Source organism: Talpa europaea (genome assembly GCF_964194135.1).
Source record: "Talpa europaea genome assembly, chromosome: 9".
NCBI lineage: Eukaryota > Metazoa > Chordata > Mammalia > Eulipotyphla > Talpidae > Talpa > Talpa europaea.
This window is the reverse complement of record NC_140076.1, coordinates 19,737,966-19,761,984: the sequence shown is the minus strand read 5'-3', so window position 1 is coordinate 19,761,984 and position 24,019 is coordinate 19,737,966. Positions and strand designations below refer to the sequence as shown.

General features: G+C 45.8%; 1 protein-coding gene across 1 annotated transcript in view; it reads left to right on the top strand.

Annotated features, from left to right (window-relative positions):
- CSMD2 (CUB and Sushi multiple domains 2) overlaps positions 1–24,019 on the top strand; it is a gene marked incomplete at both ends in the record, with an annotated part of 507,564 nt that overhangs the window by 357,441 nt on the left and 126,104 nt on the right. Inside the window, 8 exon segments of the mRNA XM_084243387.1 lie at positions 917–1,104; positions 1,847–2,035; positions 2,229–2,345; positions 8,471–8,686; positions 9,980–10,168; positions 14,716–14,885; positions 20,941–21,097; positions 22,767–22,958. Coding sequence (XP_084099513.1) covers positions 917–1,104; positions 1,847–2,035; positions 2,229–2,345; positions 8,471–8,686; positions 9,980–10,168; positions 14,716–14,885; positions 20,941–21,097; positions 22,767–22,958 — 1,418 coding nt within the window.

Here is a 24,019-nt window from a genome sequence, read left to right as displayed (position 1 = left end):
GGACCCTGGGAAGGGAGGGGTTCAGCACCCATGCATGAAGGTCAGAGATCCCTGGAACAGACTGCCAGACTGGGGACAAGCACCACTGGCTATGCCTATAGCCTTGATACTGCCTGAGCAGTGGGGTTTATGCTATTTAGGGGACTATGACTTTATGAAGGTTGGGACACACGGAATGTGTGTCCTCCACCTCACCCCTAAGAAGAGGAAGTGAAAAGTTAGACACTGTCTGATGTTGCAGCAGTCTTTATAGTATCTGAGGAATATAACCAGGAAACTTCCAGAATGGGCAGTTTGACCCAAATCCCACTCATCTGCCCTACATCTAACTGCCCTACATTATACCCCTTAATGGGGGAAGGTGGCCCCCCAACTATGAGCCCAAACTTCTTCTAGACAAAGCATTCCTGGCCTGGAATGGCAGTCCACAAGCTTTTCCATGAAGAAGCAGATAGTAAATATTTTAGGTTTTGTTGGCCACTCGTGGCTCTTTGCTGCATAATGTTCTTCTCTTTTTTAAAAAATGCTGCCTTATAATTGTAAAAACCATCCTTAGCTCTCAAGCCATACAAAAACAGGTAGTAGAGCAGATTTGAGCCCAGGGCTGTAGATGACTGACTCCTGGCCTAGAACATTCTGACTTCTGAGACTAGTAGTCATTGGGCCTGTAGGGGTCCTGGTCCGGGTCAGAGTGGGGATTCAAAACCTGCCTCCAAGCGCTGGAGGAGGAAGGTAAAATATATAAAGGAGAGAAAGTCCTTCCACATAGTTAGCAAATGTGTGCACATTGTATTAAAATAGCCCATCCTGCCAAGATCTGGTTATCCTGAAGCCCTGGGTCAGGCAGATCCTTTTGTCATTTGCACATGAATCAGCCTTGGGCTTCTCAAGAAGTCTCCACTTTTATCTTTGGCAGATTTAAAACAGAGGTCAACTACGACACCCTGGAAGTGCGGGATGGACGGACATACTCAGCACCCTTGATCGGGGTTTACCATGGGACCCAGGTCCCCCAGTTCCTCATCAGCACCAGCAACTACCTCTACCTCCTCTTCTCTACCGACAAGAGCCACTCGGACATAGGCTTCCAGCTCCGCTATGAGAGTGAGTCCTGGGGAAGCAGCCGGCAGGGTTGGCCCCGGGGAGCAAAGTACTGCTCCCCCAGTGGGCCCCCAGCTGGACCCTCCTCAGAAAATTCTCAACTAGGCCGTGCTCTCTAGGAAGCCCTCCCTTGCTGTCAACATCACTCAGCACTTACAGGGCTGAGAGTCAAGACCTTAGCAGCAAGGGAAGCTCATTGTGAGGGATCCCGGCATGCACGCTGCCAGGGATGCGGGATGCGGTGAGCCGAGCCGAGCATTCTGGGGACAGAGTGTCTGACAAATCATGAAGTTGATGTGAGATGGCATCCCCTGCTCACTCTTGCCCTCTCTCATCACCTTCCGCATTCACTGCAGGAGCCTAGATGTAGAGAGATTGATGTCACTGAAATTCTTTGTAGACCAGTAAAGTTATGGTTGAGAGCACCATGCGGAGATGATTTTCTTACTCGTGTTTATATCCCTAAGCCTTCACCTAGTTTCTAAGCCTGATGAACACTGACATTTATTGAGAGAATGAATGAATAAATGAATGAACGAATGAATGAATAAATGATTGAGCCAACTTGTTTTCTCTGACAGATAGGGCTCTCAGCAGATGCTACAACCACATTTGATGAGTGGGTAATGGGCGACTTCAGCCTTCCAGAATTCAGGGCTCTCTCCTCCCTCCCTTTGTGAGCCAGCTGGGGTCCTGCTCTGCTGGCAGTGAGTCCTCTGTTCCAGCTGTGGGTTTTCTTTTCCAGCTATCACACTGCAGTCTGACCACTGTCTGGATCCAGGGATCCCTGTAAACGGGCAGCGTCATGGGAATGACTTCTATGTGGGTGCTCTGGTGACCTTCAGCTGTGACTCTGGCTACACCCTAAGTGATGGGGAGCCCCTGGAGTGTGAACCCAACTTCCAGTGGAGCCGGGCCCTGCCCAGTTGTGAAGGTAAGGCATACCATGAAGGGTGCTACAGAGGCAGATTCCTTTCCCACCACGAAAAACCAGGACTTAGGGTGTTGACTCCCCTACAATCCAGGAAGGTTGGGGTTTGAAAGGATAGGGGACAGGCTCCCAGGAAGATTGTGGGGCACTCCCTAGCCACTCCAGTCTCTCACCTGCTTTCTTTGCTTCTCTGTAGCACTCTGTGGTGGCTTCATCCAAGGCTCCAGTGGGACTATTTTATCACCAGGGTTCCCTGACTTCTACCCCAACAACTTGAATTGCACCTGGGTTATAGAAACATCACATGGCAAGGGTGAGTATACCATAGCAGGTATTGGAATTTAACATGTTTGGGGCCCCAAGCTCCCAAGTCAGGATGACCCCAATGGGGATCTCCCTACGTAGTGGTGATCTCTGGGCTTAATCTGAATTTTTTGTCACCAACAAAATACTCTAGAAACTTCTCATCCCTTTGAATCAATGAACTCATTTAATAAATATTTCTAAGAATATAAGATCGCTGTGCTGGAAAGTTCTTCCAGATCACCGGCTCTCAGATCCTACTTAGTGCAGGAATCTTCTCTGTATCTCTCTGCCCAAGATGGCAACACCTCAGTGGTGAGGTGGTGGCCAACTCATTCAACAGATGGGCACCAACTAGCATTTTTGATAGATCTACCCCTTAGTAGCCTAGCGGTTGCCCCTGAAATTTTCTTCCTTGAACTGTGCCCTGAAAGAATATAAGGAAATTCTGATTCTCCCAGCCTTCAAATACTACTGCATGTAGAGCTCCTCTCCTGGCACAACTCAGCTGTCCCTCAGGTGGCATGGTTTCATACTCACCACCAGGATGGGCTATTGCCTCAACTTCCCTGGCATAAATGGTTTTTGGATCTCCAAGCCCAAAGTAAGGGTCCTGGTGACAAATGAACTCTTCTTAATGTCTTCTTTCATTCAACAAATATTGACTGCCACCTATGTGGCAGACACTGGAGCTGGGAATAAGCAGTAACCAGGCAGATGTGACTTCTACCCTCAGAGCTTACTCTGAAGTCCATCTAGAGTAATGGTTCTTAGCCCTCCTGCAGCTTGGATATTTACTATTTACAAATAAATCTAAGCAAATACATGAATGCTTAGGCTATATCTTAGAGGTTTTGATTTTCTGCATTGGAGATAGGAGCTGAGAATCATGTTTTTAGAACACTGCAGTAGTAATTCTGGTGCATGTACTTTTAAATAAGAACCTCTGATCTAGAAGAATTACCCTATAGAAAAGTCAAGAGAAAAAATTAAAGGGATGAGTAATCGTTCCAGATTTTAAAATATTGTTAGGGGCTGAAATAATTTTCAAACAATGTGGTAGATGAGTATGGGAGTGGACACACAAATCAGTTGGGGAGTATCAAGTCCAAAAATGAACTAGATTTCGTGTGTGTGAGTGTGTGTGTGGGGGGGGGGTGTGTGTGTGTATGAGAGAGAGAGAGAGAGAGAGAATGAGAGAAAGAGAGAGAGAACTGGAAAAAAGAAGCAAGAAAAAAAGAAACCATATCTCATATATTTGATCACATAAATTTCAGTACTAGAAGCACATGGAAATCTAACCTCAGGTGGGAATATACTTTCAAGAGTAATATCAAAAGTAGAAGCCATAAAAACAAAGACTGTTAGATTTTATTAAATAAAACTAAACAGATTTATGTTTAAAAAGGTTATAAAAAATTCAAATAATAAATAGACAGAAACATTGGCAGCCTATATAATCAGCTAAGGATTACCAACCTGATGCATGGAGAGCTCTTAAAAATCTTTCAGAAAAACATGCCTAGTCCACAGGCCTATAAAGTGAACAAAGCTATCAACTAACACTTCATAGTAGAGGAAAGAAAAATGAGAAGACTTTGACCCCACAAATAACCAAAGAAAGGCAAATCCTTTCTTGTATTTTCTCTGCCTTATAATTTTATGAACAACATTCTCTTTTCTCTAGCTAACTTTTTAATAAGGATACAGTATACACTATCTATAACTCAAGCAAAATCATTCATGCATTGTTTATATGATCATTAAGACTTCCAGTCAACAGCACATAAATAATGTTATGGTTTGAGGGAGTCAAAGGTATAGCAGGATTTTCAGTTGCATAGGGTGTTGGCACCCTCAACCCCTGCTTTGTTCAAGAGTCAGTCTTATTTGAAGAAAAAGAAAATTTGAAATAATTTCAGACCTTGAGTATTTCCCTTCCACCTTTGTGAGGCCTGTCCTAACCAGGAAGAGGTTGTCCAAAGTTTCTTGTGCAACCTCTCTCCAGGCTGTCAGGACAGGGCCGGGGCTGTGGCCCGCTCCTCGCAACCACAGATCTTCCCTGAATTATAATGAGGTGGCGCCCAAATAAACCCATGGTAACTTGAAAATATCACAAGTCAAAAATTCATTGAGTACACAAACCTTTGAAATTATCCTTACTTAGCTGAGTCTATCTTCAACGTTCTCAGAAACACTGATGTCAGCCTCCAGTTGGGCAAACCATCTACCCCGAGGCCTGTTTTATAATAGAATGCTGAGTAGCTTATGCCATGAATGAATACTAACTTGTAAGTGAAAAACAGAATGGTATGTGGATTCTCACTCTTTCTGCACGCAGCTGAAAGCCCCTGGGCCTGCAGGATGTTTGAAGCATTGAACTAAAATTAATTTTGGATGATGGGCATGCTCCAGTGACAGTATGGACTCTTGTGCTGGCAAGATTGGGAGCTGCGGCTTGCTGTCTCTGCCCAGCATTGCCAGAGAGTATCATAGTGCCTGTTGCTAGCCCAGAAAAAGATCAAAATTCAGAGTATGGTTTCTGTGGAGTGCACATCATTGTAAAGAAAAATCCTAGGTCAGGAACCATCTGTATTGTTCCTGTAGAGAGGAGGAGTTAAGGTCCTGTCCTCATTTATCTTGCAGAGCTGTTTCAACCAAACCTGAGCAGAGGAGGCCATGGGGGGTGGGAGTTCAGCAGGGAAAGAAAGGCAGCCCCTCAGATCCCTAGAGGAATAATCCCCTGTAGCCATGATTTTCTCTGTGCCTGGAATCCATGATTATAGGGGTGTATTTCTCTATGCCATTCTAGGTGTGTCTTTGCTAGGAGATACGCAGTTTAGCAAGTATTTAAGAAATATGTTCTCTTTCTTTTTTCTTTCTTAGCTGATGCTTATTTGATACTTGTATTACTCTAGGTGCTAGTAAAATGCAGCTCTGGTGTTGCCTGCCCTCAGGGGCTTTATAGTCTAGTGGTAGAGCTAGACAGCCCAAAGAGATCTCTCGATATGTCATGGTCAATGCCAGGATGGAGCAGATAGAGATAGGGAAACATATGGGGCCAACCAAAGAGTTAAGCAGGTATCCTGGAGTTGATATTTAAGTCACTCTTCAAGGATGAACAGGAACTAGCCAAGGTGAAAGGTGTTCCAGGCAGAGAATCAATAAGAGGACCCTGACTTATGCCAGGTCACCACTTCCTCGGAATCAAGTAAAAGCTTACCTATCCCTAGCATAGAGCCCTAAGTTATAAAATAGCTAGCATGGCCCTCTAGCCCTTTCTCACCTCATTCTGAGCCCTCTGGACATTAAGCACTAACCACACCAAATGCTTTCTTCTCTTGGAACTTCCCAGGCTTTCACTTTGCTCTAAAGCTTTGCACATTGGGACAATTTTCTTCTCTCTGGAATACTTCCTTTCCCTGCATCTTCTCCACCATTCCCTTACTTTGCCAGCTCTTCATCCTTCTGAAGACCTTCTTACGAGCCACTCTGTCTCCCTAACCCTGGATCTGCGTTGAGTACCCCTCCAGGGCCCCCCCATGATCCTGTACCTTCCCATCCCAAACCTTGCCCCACTGTACAGAACTTGCCATGTGTCCATGCCAGGCTATAAGTTTGAGAGACATGCCTGCCCCATGTCCTGCCTCTGACTCTCTGCCCGGCTCATGTGGAACTCAAAAAAATATCTGTACGAATTGAATTAACCTGAACCCAGTTCAGAGGGCACTCACGGTTCCCTGCTTATAAAAGCATCTCAGATTAGGTTGCCATCTCTGCTCCCTAATAGGTAAAAGGACAGTTATACAAATGCAAAACTATGAAATACAGAATTGTTCAAATTGCCACATGCCCAGCCTAAGGGAACAACCATTTTAGGAATCCAGAGAATCCGCCCTTGCAAAAAACTCAAGACTGACATCTTTTAGCCCCCCAGGCTGTCTGGGGGTTAGCTGAGCTTAGCAAATAGAGCATCTCCGACAGTGCCAAGAGCTGTGCTGTGGGCTTTGCAAAGACCATTTCCATTGTTTCTCACTCTGAGGACTGTCTCTGAGAAAACAGCGTTGGCCCAGACCCTTCAGCTGGGAGATGGGATTTTGACCCAGGTCTGTCTCCCCGCAAAGCCCCTGCCCCCAGCCCCCGCTCTTTCTGCTCTAGTCCTCCCTCCCCTTCTGCTCCATCCACCACACAGAACCCTTGGTTAGTGTGTACATCTCTCACACCAGATCTGGATTTAAACTCCAACGTGGGTCCTCTATTTCTGAGACAATGTCTTTATTTCCTCACAATGGCCAAGAGAGCCCCGAGCAGGCAGCACAGCTGGGAAACCCAGGGGTTCCATCTCTGTTGTTTATTCATCCTTAGATCCCAGTCAAATGTTTACCCCTTTGGAGGCTGTATTTGCATGCTGAAAGATGGAGCACAGGCAGGGCACTTCATCAACTTGGTTCCTGCCTGTTACTGCGTCTAACCCTCTCTCCACCCTCCCCAGTGTTCCAACTAGGAGGAAAGGGCATATATTCCATTGAGCCTTTCCTAAGCCCTGTCGTCTAAGAACTATTTTTGCATTTGCACACTTGTTTATGTGTGGGAATTGTTAGAGACACGCTGGCACGCCTACCTGAGTCTCCAAGCGCTCTCGTGCCTCTCTCATCAAAGGTGTGGCCCCATGAAGCCCTCCCAACCCTCCAGGCATAAAGCTAACTCTTCCTCTGTGCCCCACTCATGATTCCCACTATCACTGTGTCTGTCCCTCCACTGCACTGGAAGTCTTTCTTAGTGCTTAAGCCAAGTGCCTACCACTTAGTAGATATTTAGCATATATTTCTTTGAACAAAGAGATAAATGGATGCATCTCAGTTGCCTGGATACAGAGCATTTACAAGCTGCATCCCTCATTCCACCACTTCTACGGAGTTAAGTTCCCCTACCCCCACCCGTAGAATACCAAATACTCTGGAATCACCAACATCTATCAACAGAGGCAAGAATATGAAAATATCTAAAATGTTTCAGCATTAAGAGCTTGGATCCAACCATCATTCATCAAAAACGTGTCAGTAATTATCTAGAGAAGTATTTCTCAAACTTTTATGTGCCTGCAAATCAGTTGGGGATCTTGTTAGCATGCAGATTCTTAGCAGGTCTGCAGTAGAGGCTTCTGCGTTCCAACAGTCCCCCGGGTGCTACTGATGCTGCTGGTCCATGGACTTTAAATAGCAAGCAGGCCCAGCACTGCTAGTCTAGCCAGTTCCTGCCTTCACACATCCATGGTATGTGGTCTGCTGGGCATCCTTGCTTGTAGGTGAGCCTGCATCTAAACCGAGCATCCCCCAAACACAACTCCTTTCTGGGCAAGTTCAAGAGTTTCTTTGGGCGAGATCCTGCTCCTGTCCAGCCCTCTCACCACTTGGCTGCTCTTACTACCTGTTCTCAGAAGGGGCACCATGCATCGCTGTAGAGCACAGAGATCAGATGGCCTCTGTTTAGATCCCAGCCTCGGATGACCTTGGATGTAACTGTAATCTCCATGTGCCTTAGTTTCCTCAGGTGTAAAGTGGAGATGAGAATATGCGCACCCACATCATAGGAATAAATGATTTTTCATTTTCTCTTCCAGGTGATAGAGGCTGCCTATAGAGCAAACAAGACACGCCCTTCCCCTCTTACTTGCTTAATTCCTATGCACCTTTTAAGACCCAAATCAAGTGTTCACTCCTTAGGGAGACCGTCCTGCACACCCCTCCTCCTCCAGCAAACGGCTTTCCATTCTGCCCCTCCATGGCACTCCAGGCTCCGTCTGTCACAGCCGTCATCCCTCTGGAGTGTATTTGTTTAATGTCTTGTATACCCCTGCGCTACCTGACTCTGGAGCCTAACCTGCAGGAAGTGCTCCGCAAATACACAAATATTCATTGAATGGGTGATTGAATGAATGAATGGCCCCGAAACTTCTTAAAGATTTAGCTGGAAATTTCCCTTTTAAGTTTTGACAACTGTAAAGCAGCATCGTCCCAAGCGGCCCTTCTGCACACCAACAGCGCTTCCAAGTTGGAAATCCATGTGCAGGTCCTCCTCGCTGGACCTGCTTGGGCCTGCTCACTGTCCTCCCCTGCCCCTCTGGTCTCTCGGCAGGTGTGTTCTTTACTTTCCACACCTTCCACCTGGAGAGTGGCCATGACTACCTCCTCATCACCGAGAACGGCAGCTTCACCCAGCCCCTGAAGCAGCTGACCGGCTCCCGGCTGCCAGCCCCCATCAGCGCCGGGCTCTACGGCAACTTCACTGCCCAGGTCCGCTTCATTTCCGACTTCTCCATGTCCTATGAAGGATTCAACATCACCTTCTCAGGTAAAGCGTGCAGCAGTCCCTGGGGGGAGAGACAGCAGAGCATTCTGGCTCGCCCTCTGGTCTTCCCAGCACATGGCTGTGGATTCACGCCCCAGTGTCTGGGAACCACCTCACTGCTGCAGCAAAACAGTTGAGTAGATCCTGGGCTTGGAAGGAGTTAGCAGAATTTCTCTGAACATGACCTACTCACTGGTTGAACTAGAGGAGCCCATGGAAATCCCTATCTGCCCTAGTCATTCCAGATCCTCCTGATTCCACTGCCACTATTTCAAAACCCCAACAATTAAAAAAAAAGAAAAAAGAAGAAAATGGGGTTTGAAATTGATATAGTGGAGTGTTTTAGTCTCATTGGGGACTGCTTCATCGATGCTGACTTAGTAGTAATAGATTTTTATCTCTGTGTTGAGGAATCCTAAAAAGACTCTTGAATTTGACCTTCAGGGGGAAAAGAGGACCGTTTCCTCCTATAGTACCAAGTCCCCCCACTGCTCTTGTCCCATTGTTCCAGGGCCCCCCACCTCAGTCAGGAGCAGAGCTATTAGATGGAGTCTTCTGGGATGGGCAGTTGATAAATAGCCCAACCTATTCCCACCAGCAGAAGTTGCCTGCTGTGTGCCTGGGCCAGCCTGGCCCAGGGGACATACCTGGCCAGTCTGCCTCATCCCATGTCAGAGAGACTCTCCTCACCACACAGAAGGGAGTTGCCCTTGGGATGAGGGACGGTCAGTTCTGAGCTGTCACTGGAGGTACCCGGCAGGCCCGGTCCACAGATGCCCTCCGTCACGCCATCTGCCTCAAGTACTGGCATCACCGAGACAACTTCAAGTGAAGGGCTTGGATTCCTTTCCCAGTGTGAGTCGCACTAGGCTGGGTGGTGCACTTTGACCCTCTAGCATCAGGCTGATTGAACTGACCCAGCTCAGTGCCTGGGGAACAAGAAGCCAGAGAGTCTGTGAGCCCTGAGGCATGGGCTTGATATGGAGATGAAAGGACAGGGAGAAGGGGTCACACTGGGGAACCTTGCAAAAACTCCCCGAAGCACATCTCCAGAAACGCTGTGCACCTCCCCCAAGGCTCTCAGTAGCAAGGGGGTCAGGCCATCCCAAGCAAGCTGGGCCGCCCTCTCCTCATTGTGCCTCTGTCAGCCTCTGTTCCTCCCAGCTCTCTCCTCTTCACCTCTTGTGGGTCAGTGTGCACATGATCTGTGCCTTAGTCTGTGTGACCCCTGGCCCTTCTCCCTGGTGTTTTTGCTGTGTGTTTTTTCTCTGACCCGGTCTCCTGCTGCCTTTCCAGAATATGACTTGGAGCCCTGTGAGGAGCCTGAGGTCCCAGCCTACAGCATCCGAAAGGGCTTGCAGTTTGGCGTAGGCGACACCTTGACCTTCTCCTGCTTCCCCGGGTACCGTCTGGAGGGCACAGCCCGTATCACGTGCCTGGGGGGCAGACGGCGCCTGTGGAGTTCGCCTCTGCCAAGGTGTGTTGGTAGGTGGTCACGTGCTTTCATTTTGCTTCACTAATGGGGTGGGTCAAACTCTAGTCAATCTCTGTGAGGTGGTGGAATGCACCCGGGCCCACAGCCTACGTCTGAGGACTGCACGCTCCCTGCAGTGGGGCCGTGGGTGGGTGCCCTGACCTCCCGCTCCAGCTTCCTCAGCTTACAACAGGATGGCAATAACTGCTTTGTGCACTGTTCTGTGGCCTGAACTGACCTTTACAAAGCAGATCTGCAGTGGGCATTCAAGGGCAGTTGACTCCCATATCCTGCCTCCCACCCCTGCCACTCGCCCCTAAGGCTTAAGGATGCCTCTTGCAGAGAAATATGGGTGGGTGCTGGGTAGACCTGTAGGAAGGAGGCACGACCTTTGGCCATGGAGACCCCCTATTTGGTGGCATAGAGAGGTGCCTTTACTAATCTAGTGGGGTGCTGGCTTTTGAGAAGCCCTTGAGAGACTTCATCCATTCAGCTGGAGAGGAGCGAGGGAAGCAAGAATTGGGTTCGTTTGTAGGATGTCCGTCAGGGACACTTCTAGACACTGGGGATGCAAAAGCAAATACAGCAAAGTGTCTTCGCCCATGGTCTCCAGGCTGGCAGGGCCAGCAAATACATAGACACGTAGTGTTTTGGATAGTATTGAGGGTCAGAGAGAAAAATCCAGTCAGCTTAGAAAGTGTTGGAGATAGGCTTGCTTTTTTATAAAGAGTGGTTGGGAAAGGCCCTTCTGAGGAGGGGACATTTGGGCCGAGATCTGAAAGATCTGAAGAAGGGGGGCTGAGTGCCGGAGCCAAGCCCTGGGGGTGCTTGGTGATGGAGGAACAGCTGGGAGTACCGTGTCGAGCAGCCACTGGAGGCCAAGAGAAGATGGGGCTAGAGAGCTAGCTCTTGAGTCAGCACCCTCTGCCCACAGCCCTGCCTGCCTCCTTATCAGAGCCCCGAAGCCCATCCAGAGCTCCCAGCCTCAGGAGAGTGAGCAGGATGGGTGATATCCCAGGGAACAGGGACCCTCGCTCATTGTCCCACCTAGACAAGGTAGACATCTCTGCTTGGTTGATACTCGCAACTCGGGGGTCTGTGGCGTAACCCAGCTGGGTTATGGAGAATTGGCCATACTCATTGTTAACCCTGGAACTCATCTGCCAAGTGAAGGCTACATCCAACCCCGTGTGCCAAGCCCATCAAGGCAGCCCTGCACCAACTGAAAAAGTCTGTCTTCAGGGCCGAGGAGGTCAGCCTCGCCTGAGGCAGCTGTAGGGAGCTCTGGGTGCTGTAGAGGCCAGCTGTGGACAGCTGGCAAGACAGGCAGCACTCTGTGTGGTCACAAGGCCCCAGGTCGGGCCTCTTCTCTGCCACTTACCAGCTGTTAGGTCTTGGGCAGGTCACCAAAGCCCTCAGCCCCAGCCTCCTCCTTTGTAAATTGGAGATAACAAGATTTATTGTGGATTAGATAATACAATTTGCATAAGCCACAGAGTACCCTATGATTGTCATCATTTTGCCAGTAACCTTTTTATCATTCTTTGTTGATGACCAATAACATCAAAGAGGAAACATATAGATGAAGAATTCCATTTTTGACTAATTAAGTAATCCCAAAGTTTATCCTTTCTTCCTGTAAGTACCTCAGTCCACCTTTCTGAGAGTGCATCCCAATATGCACCGACACCCCTGTGGACTTTCAGCTTGTATCTGGCTGCTGGAAGCTATTTTCTCCTGGAAAAATGTCCTCAGCTAAGTGATTCTGAAGGAAATTTTTCGTGAATGGGATTATCTGGAACCACAGAGGCACACACTCTTTAAACTCTTGCCTCATTGATCTCATTACATAAACTCATTCTTTAACTTATTATTCCAATTACTGTTTGTTCATGACACCTCCCAATATTTTCATTATTACATTTGTCTTCTGTTTCATATGTTATTAATAACGCACAGCAATTATAATCACCTCTAATTACCACCAGCCCTGCAACAGAGCCTCAGGCTGGAGGTATCATGGGAAGGCCCACCCAGAGGAGGCTCCCAGTTGCTGCCTGCACTGTAGGTGCAAATTGGATGGCTTAGCCTTCTCAGCATTCCCAGCTGAGAAGGAGATGAACAGCCCCAGGCTGTAATTCTGGGTGTGACAGGGTGAGACAGTCCCTGACCTCAGGGGCTCCTGAATTTGATGTGGAAGAGACAGCCCTGACCCCAGAGCACCCGGTCTGTACTGGGAGACATGGCCCTGTCCTAGGGAGCCCCGGTGTGATGGAGAAGTCCTAACCCTCAGTCTCAGGAGCCCCAGACTGATGGCTAAGACACAGCCCCTGCCCTTAACAAGACCTTTTGTGATGGGGACGACAGATGGCGCAGATGTATGAGTCGGTGGCGGCACTTTCTTGTGCATGTGACTGTTTGTTTCCCTGGAACATTATTTGTTTCCATTTAGGCTTGCATTTGGCTTTTCAGTGCATCTGCTCACCTCCCCTGTGACTTTGGAAACTCTCCCAGAAACAAGTGCCATATTCCATCCTTGGTGCCCAGGACACCGGCCCTGGCAGGGGTTAGTCCCGGCATTTGTCCCACGACTGGCCCCATCTGGAGTTATCAGCCCCGTTTTCCTCTCATAAAGGGGTTGGACAGAGATGGGGGTAGGGTATATAGCTATTGTGCAGGAAGCCAGAGCTGGTAAGGGGGGCTGGTAATATGCTGAAGCCCATGTATCAGGGAAGCCAAATTGTAGGAACAAAGCAGAGGGCAAGAGGCACCAGAAACGGAGGGTGGTATGAACGTCACACAGCTCAACCTAATTGCTTCTTAGAAGCTTCCCTCCAAATACCTTCACACCGGGTATTCAGGCTTCAACATATAAATTTGTTGTGATAGTTTATGTAAAGACTCAAGGAACTGAAGCTGGTCTTAAACTGCAAAGAGCAGAGGAAGTAGGACCTGTTGAAAAAGCAGGGACTTTGTGGTGGGCACAGTTGCTGTCTTCTAAGGTCTGAGGAACTACCTTGGGGATCAGAAAATCCACAGGGTCTAACTAAGCTGATGAGAGGCTCAGCTCTGAATGTTCCTGCATCACATGCTCCAGTTCTATCACCTTGGACTCCAGGCTTGGGGGTGTTTAGGGTTAAATATGTGACCCATCGGTCAGTGGCCTGTTACTGGACCTCAGGTTCTTCTGGCAATGACTGTATCTACAATAGGGACCCTGCAGAGTAGTTTGGAGAAAGCAGACTTGCTGCCATCAACCTCAAAGACTCAAGACATGGTCCAAACTCCCCATCTGTCCAGACACAGAGTGGGCCTGCCATCTGGATTTGCATTTGCATCCTTCCAGAACCTAATTATTTTTAGGACTGTATATCTTTGGAGGTCAGTTATCCTTATTCATTCATTCATTCATTTGGCAAATATTTACTTTATAGATGATCTGGGCTAAGCCTTGGAAATTCATAGATTCATTAAGCATGACCCTGGCACTCAAGTAACTCAAGCAAGTAATAAGCAACCAGGGTGCAATATGGTAGATGCTATCATACTGGGAGGCACAGGGAGAGACTTCACAATTATTAAAAACCATAAAGAGCCTACTGCAAGGTTCTGCAGCACTTCCCCAGCCTCTGAACTACCTCCCCTGTTGCCAGCAGCCGCTGATGGCCGCCCTGTCCAGGCTCTGAGAGTGGGTGTTGGAGATACATAATTAGGACCAATTCCTAAAGGATCCATGGTGCAGTGGAGCAGATAGAAATATTAACAAATAAGTCAAGTAAAATGTGACAACTGCTATAAATAAAGTTATGGGAACAATGGGAAAAGAATGACTAATTCTGGAGGAGGAACAACAGATCTTGAGAGCAGAGTGTGAATTCATTACCCAATGAATGAAACAGAGTTTCCATGGGTTATGCTAAAACTTTCTCCAGAGTTTCAGGGGCACTAAATTCCAGGACCAAGAGGGTTGCCTTCTCAGCCCCCTCTTCTTCCCGAATGCAGGCATTGAGAAGTTTGATCTAAATTGCTAAGTACCACGTTCTTGTTCTTTAACACAAGGATGTTAATTATCCCCACCTTATGGAGTTAGTTGTTGTGACTAATGGCTGAACTGATCCTTGTAAAGCTTAGAAGATGCTGCAATTACTCGATCTTCTATCCTCGGGTATTGAAAGGCTTCCTCTCGCCCCAACTTGGCTACTTCATCCTCCCATGACATCCTACTCGGTCATTTCTGTTGCTATGATACTGTATGAACAGGTGTAGGAAACTGCTTTGTTACAGTGTGAAAGTGAGGGGTGCCTGGTGAATTTGTTTCTGCAGAAAACACAAATAGAGAGTGATACAGAAACCAGACAGAACTGAGGTGGGCAGGTATTAAAAAAAAACTCTGATAAGCAGTTCTGTAGACAGGCAGACATGTGGACAGATAGGCAGGGATCTGGGGGGTAAGGGGGCAAGTGACTTGTCACCTTTGTGAAGTTCTCTCCAGAGTTTGAGTTGCTTCTGGATGTAGCTGATTCAAGTTAATCTGTGATTATTGTAACTCTCTTTCCAGCTGAGTGTGGGAACTCAGTCACGGGCACTCAGGGCACTTTGCTGTCTCCCAACTTTCCTGTGAGCTACAATAACAACCACGAGTGCATCTACTCCATCCAGACCCAGCCGGGGAAGGGGATTCAGCTCAAAGCCAGGGCATTTGAACTCTCCGAAGGAGATGTCCTCAAGGTAAAACTGATCGATTTCTTAGAGTACGTCTGTTACAGTGCACACAGTGTGTCAACACTCATTCATTTATCTCTGTGTTACCCAAACTGTCCTCCTCCTTCCTGAGTCCCATGACAGTGCCCTCCCTCAACTGGGAGAAAGTACCTAAAAGAGAAGAATATGTGTCTGAGAATGTGGCTTTGGAGATTGCTTAGGAGCTGACTCTAGGAGCTCTCAAATACATTTGCAATTGAATATGACTTGAGTGCATAATCAGTAATAATTCAGCTGCAGTGGCCCATGGATCAGGCTCCCTACCCTGAATTCTGAGCATCAACGTGGATAATGAAATGTTCAGAGTGTGTGTATGGGGGCGATTGTGTGCATTTATATAGACATTTGTTTGTGGAGATTGATATTTTTATACATATGTTTCCACATGTGTCCATTGCAACCCTGGGCCATTGCAATTCCATAGAATGGGCCCTGGGGTAGTGAGGGCCAGAGTTCCAGGGAAAGCAGGGATGTCTTGTTCTCCAAAAAAAAGAATCTGGGACATAAATAGGCACAGAACTGTTTCAAAAGGAAAAGAAACTCACAGTTACTGTTTCCCGAATGGGATTCAGAACTGTCTTGCAACCCCTGCGGGCTGCAGAGGCTCTGCTGGCCTTCCTACCCCCAGGCAAATGGGAGTAAGAGGAGCCCAGAGCATCAGTCACCCCCCAAACATCTTGCCATTGCCCTGGTACAGCTGGCCCACCTGCCAGAACTCTGGCATATTCCAAATCCCTAGGACTTGCCTGTCCCACCAAGAGCTCAATGCACACGTGAGCTCCTGACCAAGGAGACCTGTCTCCTGCTCCCCACCTTATTGATCTCCCAAGGTATAATCTTTCATACATCTAAGCTCTCCATACACTCTAGTATTTCTGGAGTGTCAAATGACTGTTTTCTTGCATTTGCGATCTTTGATCTGTTCCTTATTTTTAATAACTCAAGCTTCCTGAAACTCACCCCCAAATATACTCCAGCTTGTCTTCCAAAACTACCTGATTCCTTTTATTTTGGCTCTTGCCAGAATTTCAGCTGCTGACATTAGGAAGATGATAATCTCAAAAGACAAATTCCAGCTCCCACTGGTAAATGAAGCACATGCCTATGACTGCATCCTCTGCAGGTTCCCATGGAAATGACGAAAGGGTCTTCACAACAGGGGAGTGTGGTCTCAGCACTGGAAATTAGCAAGGGTGTCTTTCACACACACAATGTAAAGCAATTTCTGCCAAATGAATACCCAAGATTAGATCCAGACTGAGAAAGGGCCTAATCAAACTATAATTCACACCAGTGAAATGAAATCCTGCCCATGCGTTCAGTGCTAGTACCTGTAAGAAAAACCCACCTAAAACCATCTCATTAAGAGCAGCAAAGCCTGGAGCCAAGGACACACTTGGGCTCATTGGCGGGAACCAGATCTCAGTCCTACCAACTCCCCTGGAAGTGCCCTAGGCCTGAGAGACCACATAGAACCACTGTCCCCTCGCCACATGCACTTCCAGCTTTCATTTAGCTTTTGTTGACAAGACAGGCGAAGCAGGGCAATGCCATGAGCTCTGCCTGACAAGAGTGGTCAGACTCCTCAGAGAAGAGGCTGCTAATATCACCGGCATACTCACATGCACATGCTCACATGTGCACATGTATGCACACACATGCATGCACACGCTCACACTTGTTCACACTGCACATACCTGTCATGCACACCTATGCACACATGCATTTGCATACATATCCACACTCGTGTGCATGCTCACATTCACACTTATGCAGTTACATGCACTCACACACACTCATTCTCTAGTGTGTGTCTACAGGAGAAGCTCTTGCTGGGGCCTCTCTGCCTTAGCATTTCTGTTCCTTGTTAGAGACTACTGGGTCTTTCATTCTCCATTTTTCCCTTTCTCTGTAATAGAGCCAACAAGAAAGTTAACTGGAGATGTGTAAATATTCAGTGGATCAGAAAAGAGGACCTGTCTGAGGAGTCAGAGCTAATTGCCCCTCTGTAAGCAACAAAAGAAAACATTTTAAAGCTCCTAATTTATATTCTTAACAGGATTTGAGAGAATATTATATTTATGACACCAAAAATAGGCAATAATGAAAACAGAGCAATCTGAGGTGGGGAAAGATTGAATAGAGATGAAAAGCATGATCACCCAATTAAAGAATGGAATAGAAGCAATGAACAGAAGATGGTAAACCACAGAAAAATGAAATCAGTTTATTATAAGATAAATTTGAGAACTTCTCTCACATCTCATAAGGAAATGAAAAAGAAGATTCTTTTATATTAATAAAATGTACAATCACTCCACAGTAAAACTTTATGTGCCAAATAACATGGCATGAATAAATTAAACTAGTAGAAATGTAAAAAAAAAATTTAATAATGTTACAGTCGTTGTGGAGGATTTTAATATACCTCTGTTAGTCTGTGACATATCATCTAGGTTAAAAATAAATAAGGATTTGGGTAACCTGGCTGATGATAATAACTCCAAAGAAAGTAGGAGAAAGATAAAGATAAGGCAAAAATCACTGAAAAAGAAAACTAAAATATAATAGCAATTATCAGTAAATTGAAAAATATCTATCTAACAAGGCTAATCAAGGAATAAAAAGCCACAAATATATAGTACTATGGATGATAAAAGGAATATAATCACAAATATAATAGAAATAATTAAATTAAAAAAATATTTAGGAACAACTATAGCTGAGAAATCTGAAAGCTTGAATGGAAAATTTTATAGATTAAGAAGCACTAACATCAAAGAAAAAATCTGAATTAACCAATAACCATTAAAAAATTAGAATTCCCCCGTATCTCTCAGAGGCCTCAGGTCTATTCTGTTTTACAGACACTGACAAAACTTCAAAGAACAGTTAATGCCTGGAATAATCAAACAGTCTCAGAAAAAAGTGAACATCCCTCTCCTAAAACATTTTATTTAAAGAGGCGAGTGGAAATATTGATATCAAATAAGAACAGAAATTATTAGGCTGGTCTCACTTATAATCATAGATTTAAAAATCCTAAATGCAATATCAATTAATCCAGCTAATTAAAATAAAAATGACCAAGGGGAATTAGTTCCAAGAAAGTAAAGTTCATATTATTTACTGGGAAAACCATATGAAATTGCCATTTTTGTAGTTCAAATTGATCAAATATTGGCAACTTCGTGTAGTACATCTCATATATAATGAGATAAGAAGACTGTGCAATCCTGCCAATACACTCCAAAACATCATCTGATGAAATTGAATGCTCATTTATTATTTTTTTAAATATCCCTTATGGCTTTGTAATGTTTTTAATCTGTAAAGTTTCTACCACCACTCCTAACAAACATTTTTTGCTTAATGACATAACTTCCTCAAAGTTTCCAGGAGTCTAAGAAAATTATAGAACTATTTTACTAAGAAAATTATAAAACTATTTTGAAGAACACAATTTGAGAAAACTCTCCTTGAGTTTATCTAGAAGAATAAATATGGGAAAGTAATTTCTTTAAGTTAAAAGAAGAAAATTTATGATGGACTTGCCCTACTAAATATTTACATATATTAAACAATGTATTTTTATGGTAACTGAAACAGTGTGGATCATGCACAAGAACAGATAGATGAATGCACTAGAATAAAAGTTGACAAAACTAAATTTTCACAACTATATTTGTGATAAAGATAGATTTAATTAGTGGTGGATAGAGTATTTTGCAAAAGGGATATGGCTAAATAACTAATCAACCAGGGAGAGAAGTTAGAATCTTCTCTTATACCACATGCCAAAATAAACTTCTGGTGGATTTAAGAACAAAAGGACTAAAAAAAAAGCATTTATTTATTTATTTGTTTGTTTATTTATTTATCATGCATTTGGTGAGTCCTCTTCTGTGCCAGGGCACACTTTGGACAGTGATGTGTGAATAATTATATGGGTTAATTCTTTGAGGATGATTCCTACAGTGATTTACATGCTGTTGTGGAAAATAGTATTTAACCATTTGAAACACACATTTGAACATACACATGTTAAATGAAAGAGCATATACCATGTCATAGTTATTGTTTGATCTTGCTTTTGTAAAAAATATTTTGAGAGAGAGACATCAAACAAAGAAATCCTGGAAAGATAGTCAGCGAATGTTATGAGTGATGAAAGTTGGTTTTATTTTCTGTGTGCTTTCTGTTTTATAAGATTTCTGCGATGAATATTTTATATTTTAATAACACATTAAGAACATTTTTGTTCTTAACGAATTAGGATGAATTATGCTTTGAAATTAAGGAAAAAATCCTGTTCCCATTATCCTTTTATTAATTAACAACAATTTCTTAATACCAGCATATATCCAGAGTGCTCAGACTTCCAATTCTCATAAATGCCACACTGTTTTTCAGATTTACAGTTTATTGGAGTCAGGATCCAAATAAAGTCTGTACAACGGACTGGCTGCCTCCTATGTTTTTTTCATCTATAGGATTCTGCCTCTCTCTCTCTCTCTCTCTTTCTCTCTCTCTCTCTCTCCCTCCCTCCCCCTTCCTTCCTCCCACCCCATTGAAATTTCTTAGTTGAGAGAATCAGGTTATTTGTCCAGCGGAATTTTTCACATCCTGGATTTTGCTCAGAGTATCAGTTCATATGTTTCTCTGTCCTCTATATCTCCTGCCAGTTGGAAATTGGATGTACTGACTTGATATGATTCAGATTTCATTTTTTTTTTCTAGCCTAGGTGGTGTTCATCTGCCATCAAGAAGCACGTGATGTCTGGTTATCTCTCTTACTGTGATGTTAGCAAGTGCTGATGACTAATGCCTTGATCAATGAATTCCAAAATATATTTTAATAGATAAAAATAATTTTCTAACTATTTGGATGCAGCAATGGACTGAACCCTATGAACTGGTGTCATCTTTATATCTGCTGGCATCCAGATCGCTCTCAGTCTATCAGGGATACAAAGCAGTTGCACATAAGATCTGGGCTTTGGAGACTCCCAGGGGCCTAAACAAATCTCTGTAACATACAGCACTCTTAGCTTGAAGGATGGCTCCTTATAGAAAGCTTTGCTTCATAAATGGTAGAATGAAAATATTGTTCCAACTTGCTGGCAGCTGGCACCACATCCTGTGCCATGCACAAATATTCATCACCCACCCATAGATCCCATCTTTGATATTTACCAAAGCACCAGGGGGTCCGTCACTCAATCACAACTTCTGTTGTTATTTGGACAATTATCTGGGAAGGAGCAGCAACCTCGGAACCTGGGGAGCCCATTCATTATTCTGACGACTGTTGTCATTGCTGGTGCTCAGAAGTTCAGGGGACAGATGGGAGTCAGGGAAGCCAGATATCCACAGGATCCTGCCCCTGGCAAACCCAGCAGCCCTTGCTGGAGCCCTCATTTTAGAAGGGAAGGAGCAAAGGCTGAGCTTGGGGAGGGGAAAGGCACCATGACATGTTATTCACTTTAACTCCATCCTGCCTGGATCTCAGGGGCCATGTGCAGCAGACTGAGGCCAGGAGGTGTCAGGCAGGAGAGTGGTTATCTCATCTCCTCGAAGGACAGGATTGAATGTCTAGTGATACAGAAATGGCAAATGTTTGAAAGCCTGCCTGTCTACAGAAACAGATGGCCTGGGCAGTCAGGCAAGCCCCAGCCTGGCCTCCCCAAGCTGCTGAAGAGCAAGCTGGTACCATATGGGGTTTGAAGGAAAAAGAGCAGATCTCGACTGGAAAGGTTAGGCCAGCAACCAGTTCCTAGAGACTTGAGTCACAGTGAAATGGACTGGGCACAACACTGGCACCATGTGGAGACCACAGGGGTTGATAATTCCTATCATCCAGCTAACTAGCTTGACTGCTAGTGCCTTTATCATTGTCCTTGCATCAGATGTATCATGAGAATGCTCGACTTGGGAATATGGGCTAGAGGGGTGTGAGAAGCTACTGTTCCAAACAAGGCCATGCTGATGACCCCGGGTTGGGGTTCTTTTCTGTGTCCAGGTCTATGATGGCACCAACAACTCTGCCCGCTTGCTGGGGGTGTTCAGCCGCTCTGAGATGTTGGGAGTGACTTTGAACAGCACATCCAGCAGCCTGTGGCTTGACTTCATCACCGATGCTGAGAACACCAGCCAGGGCTTTGAGCTGCACTTTTCTAGTAAGTCTTTCTTACATTTGAGTGGATGATGAAGTCAGGCTTTCTCTGGTTCCTCCAGTGGAGCAGTTGAGCTCTGGGACATGGTCCATAACGTTGTAGGTTGGTTTGCTCTAAGGGGCGTAGAGCTGTTGCCTCTAAGACCTTGTACCTGTGATCTGGATAAATAGGTTTAACATGTAGTTCAAACTGAGTTGAGAATCACAGCTTATCTTTGACTCACTAATACTTCAGAAGTAATCATGAAATCAGCCAAAGATAGCATCCTTCCTAATCATGGCACTTATAAAGTTCAGCTATAGCTAGATATCAATAATGCCAGAACTGTTGTGCAATGATATCCTTTTTTACTATTCCCAAAAGAGTTGGATCTTGTTTCTTTGCCTGTATTTTTTCTGGGTTTGGAAAACAGAAAACACCCACCTCTATACATGCCCCAGAGTATTTGGGATTACAACTTCATCCTTGGAAACAATGGAACAAAATGGCAGCAAAGCCAGTTTCTACTGGCTATGTAGCTACAAAGAAGTATGCTTTTATAGACTGTTTTATAATCAAGTGAATATCCATCAACTGATAAATGGGTCAACAAAACATGACACATCTATCCGTGTGGTGGAATAGAGGCTCACACATGCTGTGACGTGTATGAACCTTGAAAACATTCCACTAATCGAAGAATCCAGTCATAAAAGGCCACTTGTTCTTTGATCCATTTATCTAAAATACCCAGACTAGGAAAATCCATAGAGTCAGAAAGTGAATTGGCAGTGATCTAGTGCTGAGGGAGCTGGTGGAAAGTTGTTTTGAGGGGATGAAACCGTGCTGTAGTTGATGGTAGCAATAGTTGCCCCACTCTGTGAATATACTAGAAGACACCAAACTGGATACTTCAAGTGGGCAGATGTTTAGCGTGTGAATTATATGCCATATGTTATAAATCTGTTAAAAAAACAAATCCAGTGAGTGTCCTGAAGCTTCCTCTGGGTTCCAGGTGTCTGGCAGGGGCCTGTTGCAGAAGGCTGGTCAGTGGATGAGGATTCAATAGTCACATTAGAGTTCCATTCCTATCACCTGAGATTGGATGACTTCGCAACAGCTTGTTTAACCTTCCCAAGTCAATGTGCTCAGTTGTAAAATGTGGATAATTACTCCTCCCTAGAAGAGCCCTGTGAATAACAGATGAGAGCTAGCCCAGGTGAAGCTCCCTGGAGTAGAGGCTTGCTCTGTGAAGTGCTCCCACCTTTCAACAGACTACATTTAAGCGGACATAATTGAGCTTTGAAACGTGCATTTAAAGCGCCTTTTCCCTCTTCCACTATCCCGTCAGAACATCTCCATGAGCAACATGAAGCAGCAGCTCTCACTAGCAAAACGTGATGGGGTCAAACAAATGAAATCAAAAACCCAGACCTTCTACCTGCACATTATTAAAAGCTGGCCTGAGAGGAATAACTAAAATGATTTACATATAGCAGCAGAGGAAAAAACACTCATAACATGCCCCACCTGAGTGCAGGAGGTGGTGGGAGGTGGCAGCTCCCAAGTACCAGGAGCCACGTGCCCAGAACTTTCTGAAGGGCTCTGGCTTCAAACAGGGGAGGACAGGGATTGTGCTTCTCCCCCCAGCTAGCTTTGCTCACTCTCTTCTCGGCTCTTCTCTCTTCACCAGGTTTTGAACTCATCAAATGTGAGGACCCAGGAACCCCCCAGTTCGGCTACAAGGTTCATGACGGAGGCCACTTTGCAGGGAGCTCCGTGTCCTTCAGCTGTGACCCGGGGTACAGCCTGCGAGGCAGTGAGGAGTTGCTGTGCTTGAGCGGCGAGCGCAGGACCTGGGACCGGCCTCTCCCTACTTGTGTCGGTAGGATGGCTCTTGCTCTTCCAGTAGCCCCTTGGGTATCCCCTATTTCCAAGCATCCAGGTCTGGTCTCATTAAGGGTCTCAGTGTCCTGTGGACCCCACACTCCAGGCCATCAAACTGGAGAGAATCCTCCATTCTAGGGAATTCTCCATGGCCCTGCCGCTCTTCTCCATTTCCTCCTGTTCACACCTCGTTACATCCGTATAGTAGTGCAGCCAGGCCTTCGTCACACAGTTAGCAAGTGGGCCCCGAGCCAAGTTATGGCCTCCAAATGGCAATGCTGGCCACGGAGAAGAGGTGGGAGAGTCAGTAAGAAAGGCAGAGGAGCTTCTGCCTGGGCCCCAGGGCTTCCTGCAACACCCAGGCCCAAACAAGTCTCCAGCTCACTGTGAACCCCTGCTTCCTGCAGGCAAAACAGGGTGCATGCTCCCTTTTCTGGGGACAAATGCTGTGGGAAAGAATAAGATCATGAACTAGCATCTTGGAGTTCATGATGCTTCCAAAATATCAGCGAGGCTCTCTGGAAGCTCTAGCCACTCCCAGGACAAGCGAGGTCTGCTCCGAAGCAGAAGTGTGAAGGAGGCACAGCCTGCCCTGGGTGGTCTGGCCTCTTCTTCTCTGGAACCCACCCACACTGCTTTGTCCTGCTTCCCCCTCTCCAAACACCAGGCCCTTCCCTCTCTCCACCCCCAACCTCAACATGTCTGTGCTGCATCTGGCTAGGATTAGCAAAAGAAAACACCCATTGGAAAAATGTTTAAATGCCCACCTAGCACCACGCCTTAATTGCTGCATGTGTATGTTGGGGGTCCAGTTCCACCCTGCTGTGCCCCTTCAAACTGCTACCAGAATGATCTTTCTAAAGTGTTAGGTGATCAGTGTGCTCACATGTGTAAACACACAGTTCTTCCCCGGCAGAGTAAACACACAACAGCCTGGTCTATAATGCTCTTCCACGTCCAAAGCCTGCCCAGCCCTTTTAGCCACCTCTCCCACCCCTTCCCGCCTCATGGCCTGTCCACCCAGCCCTATGCCATTTTGCACCTGCAGGACATACTCTT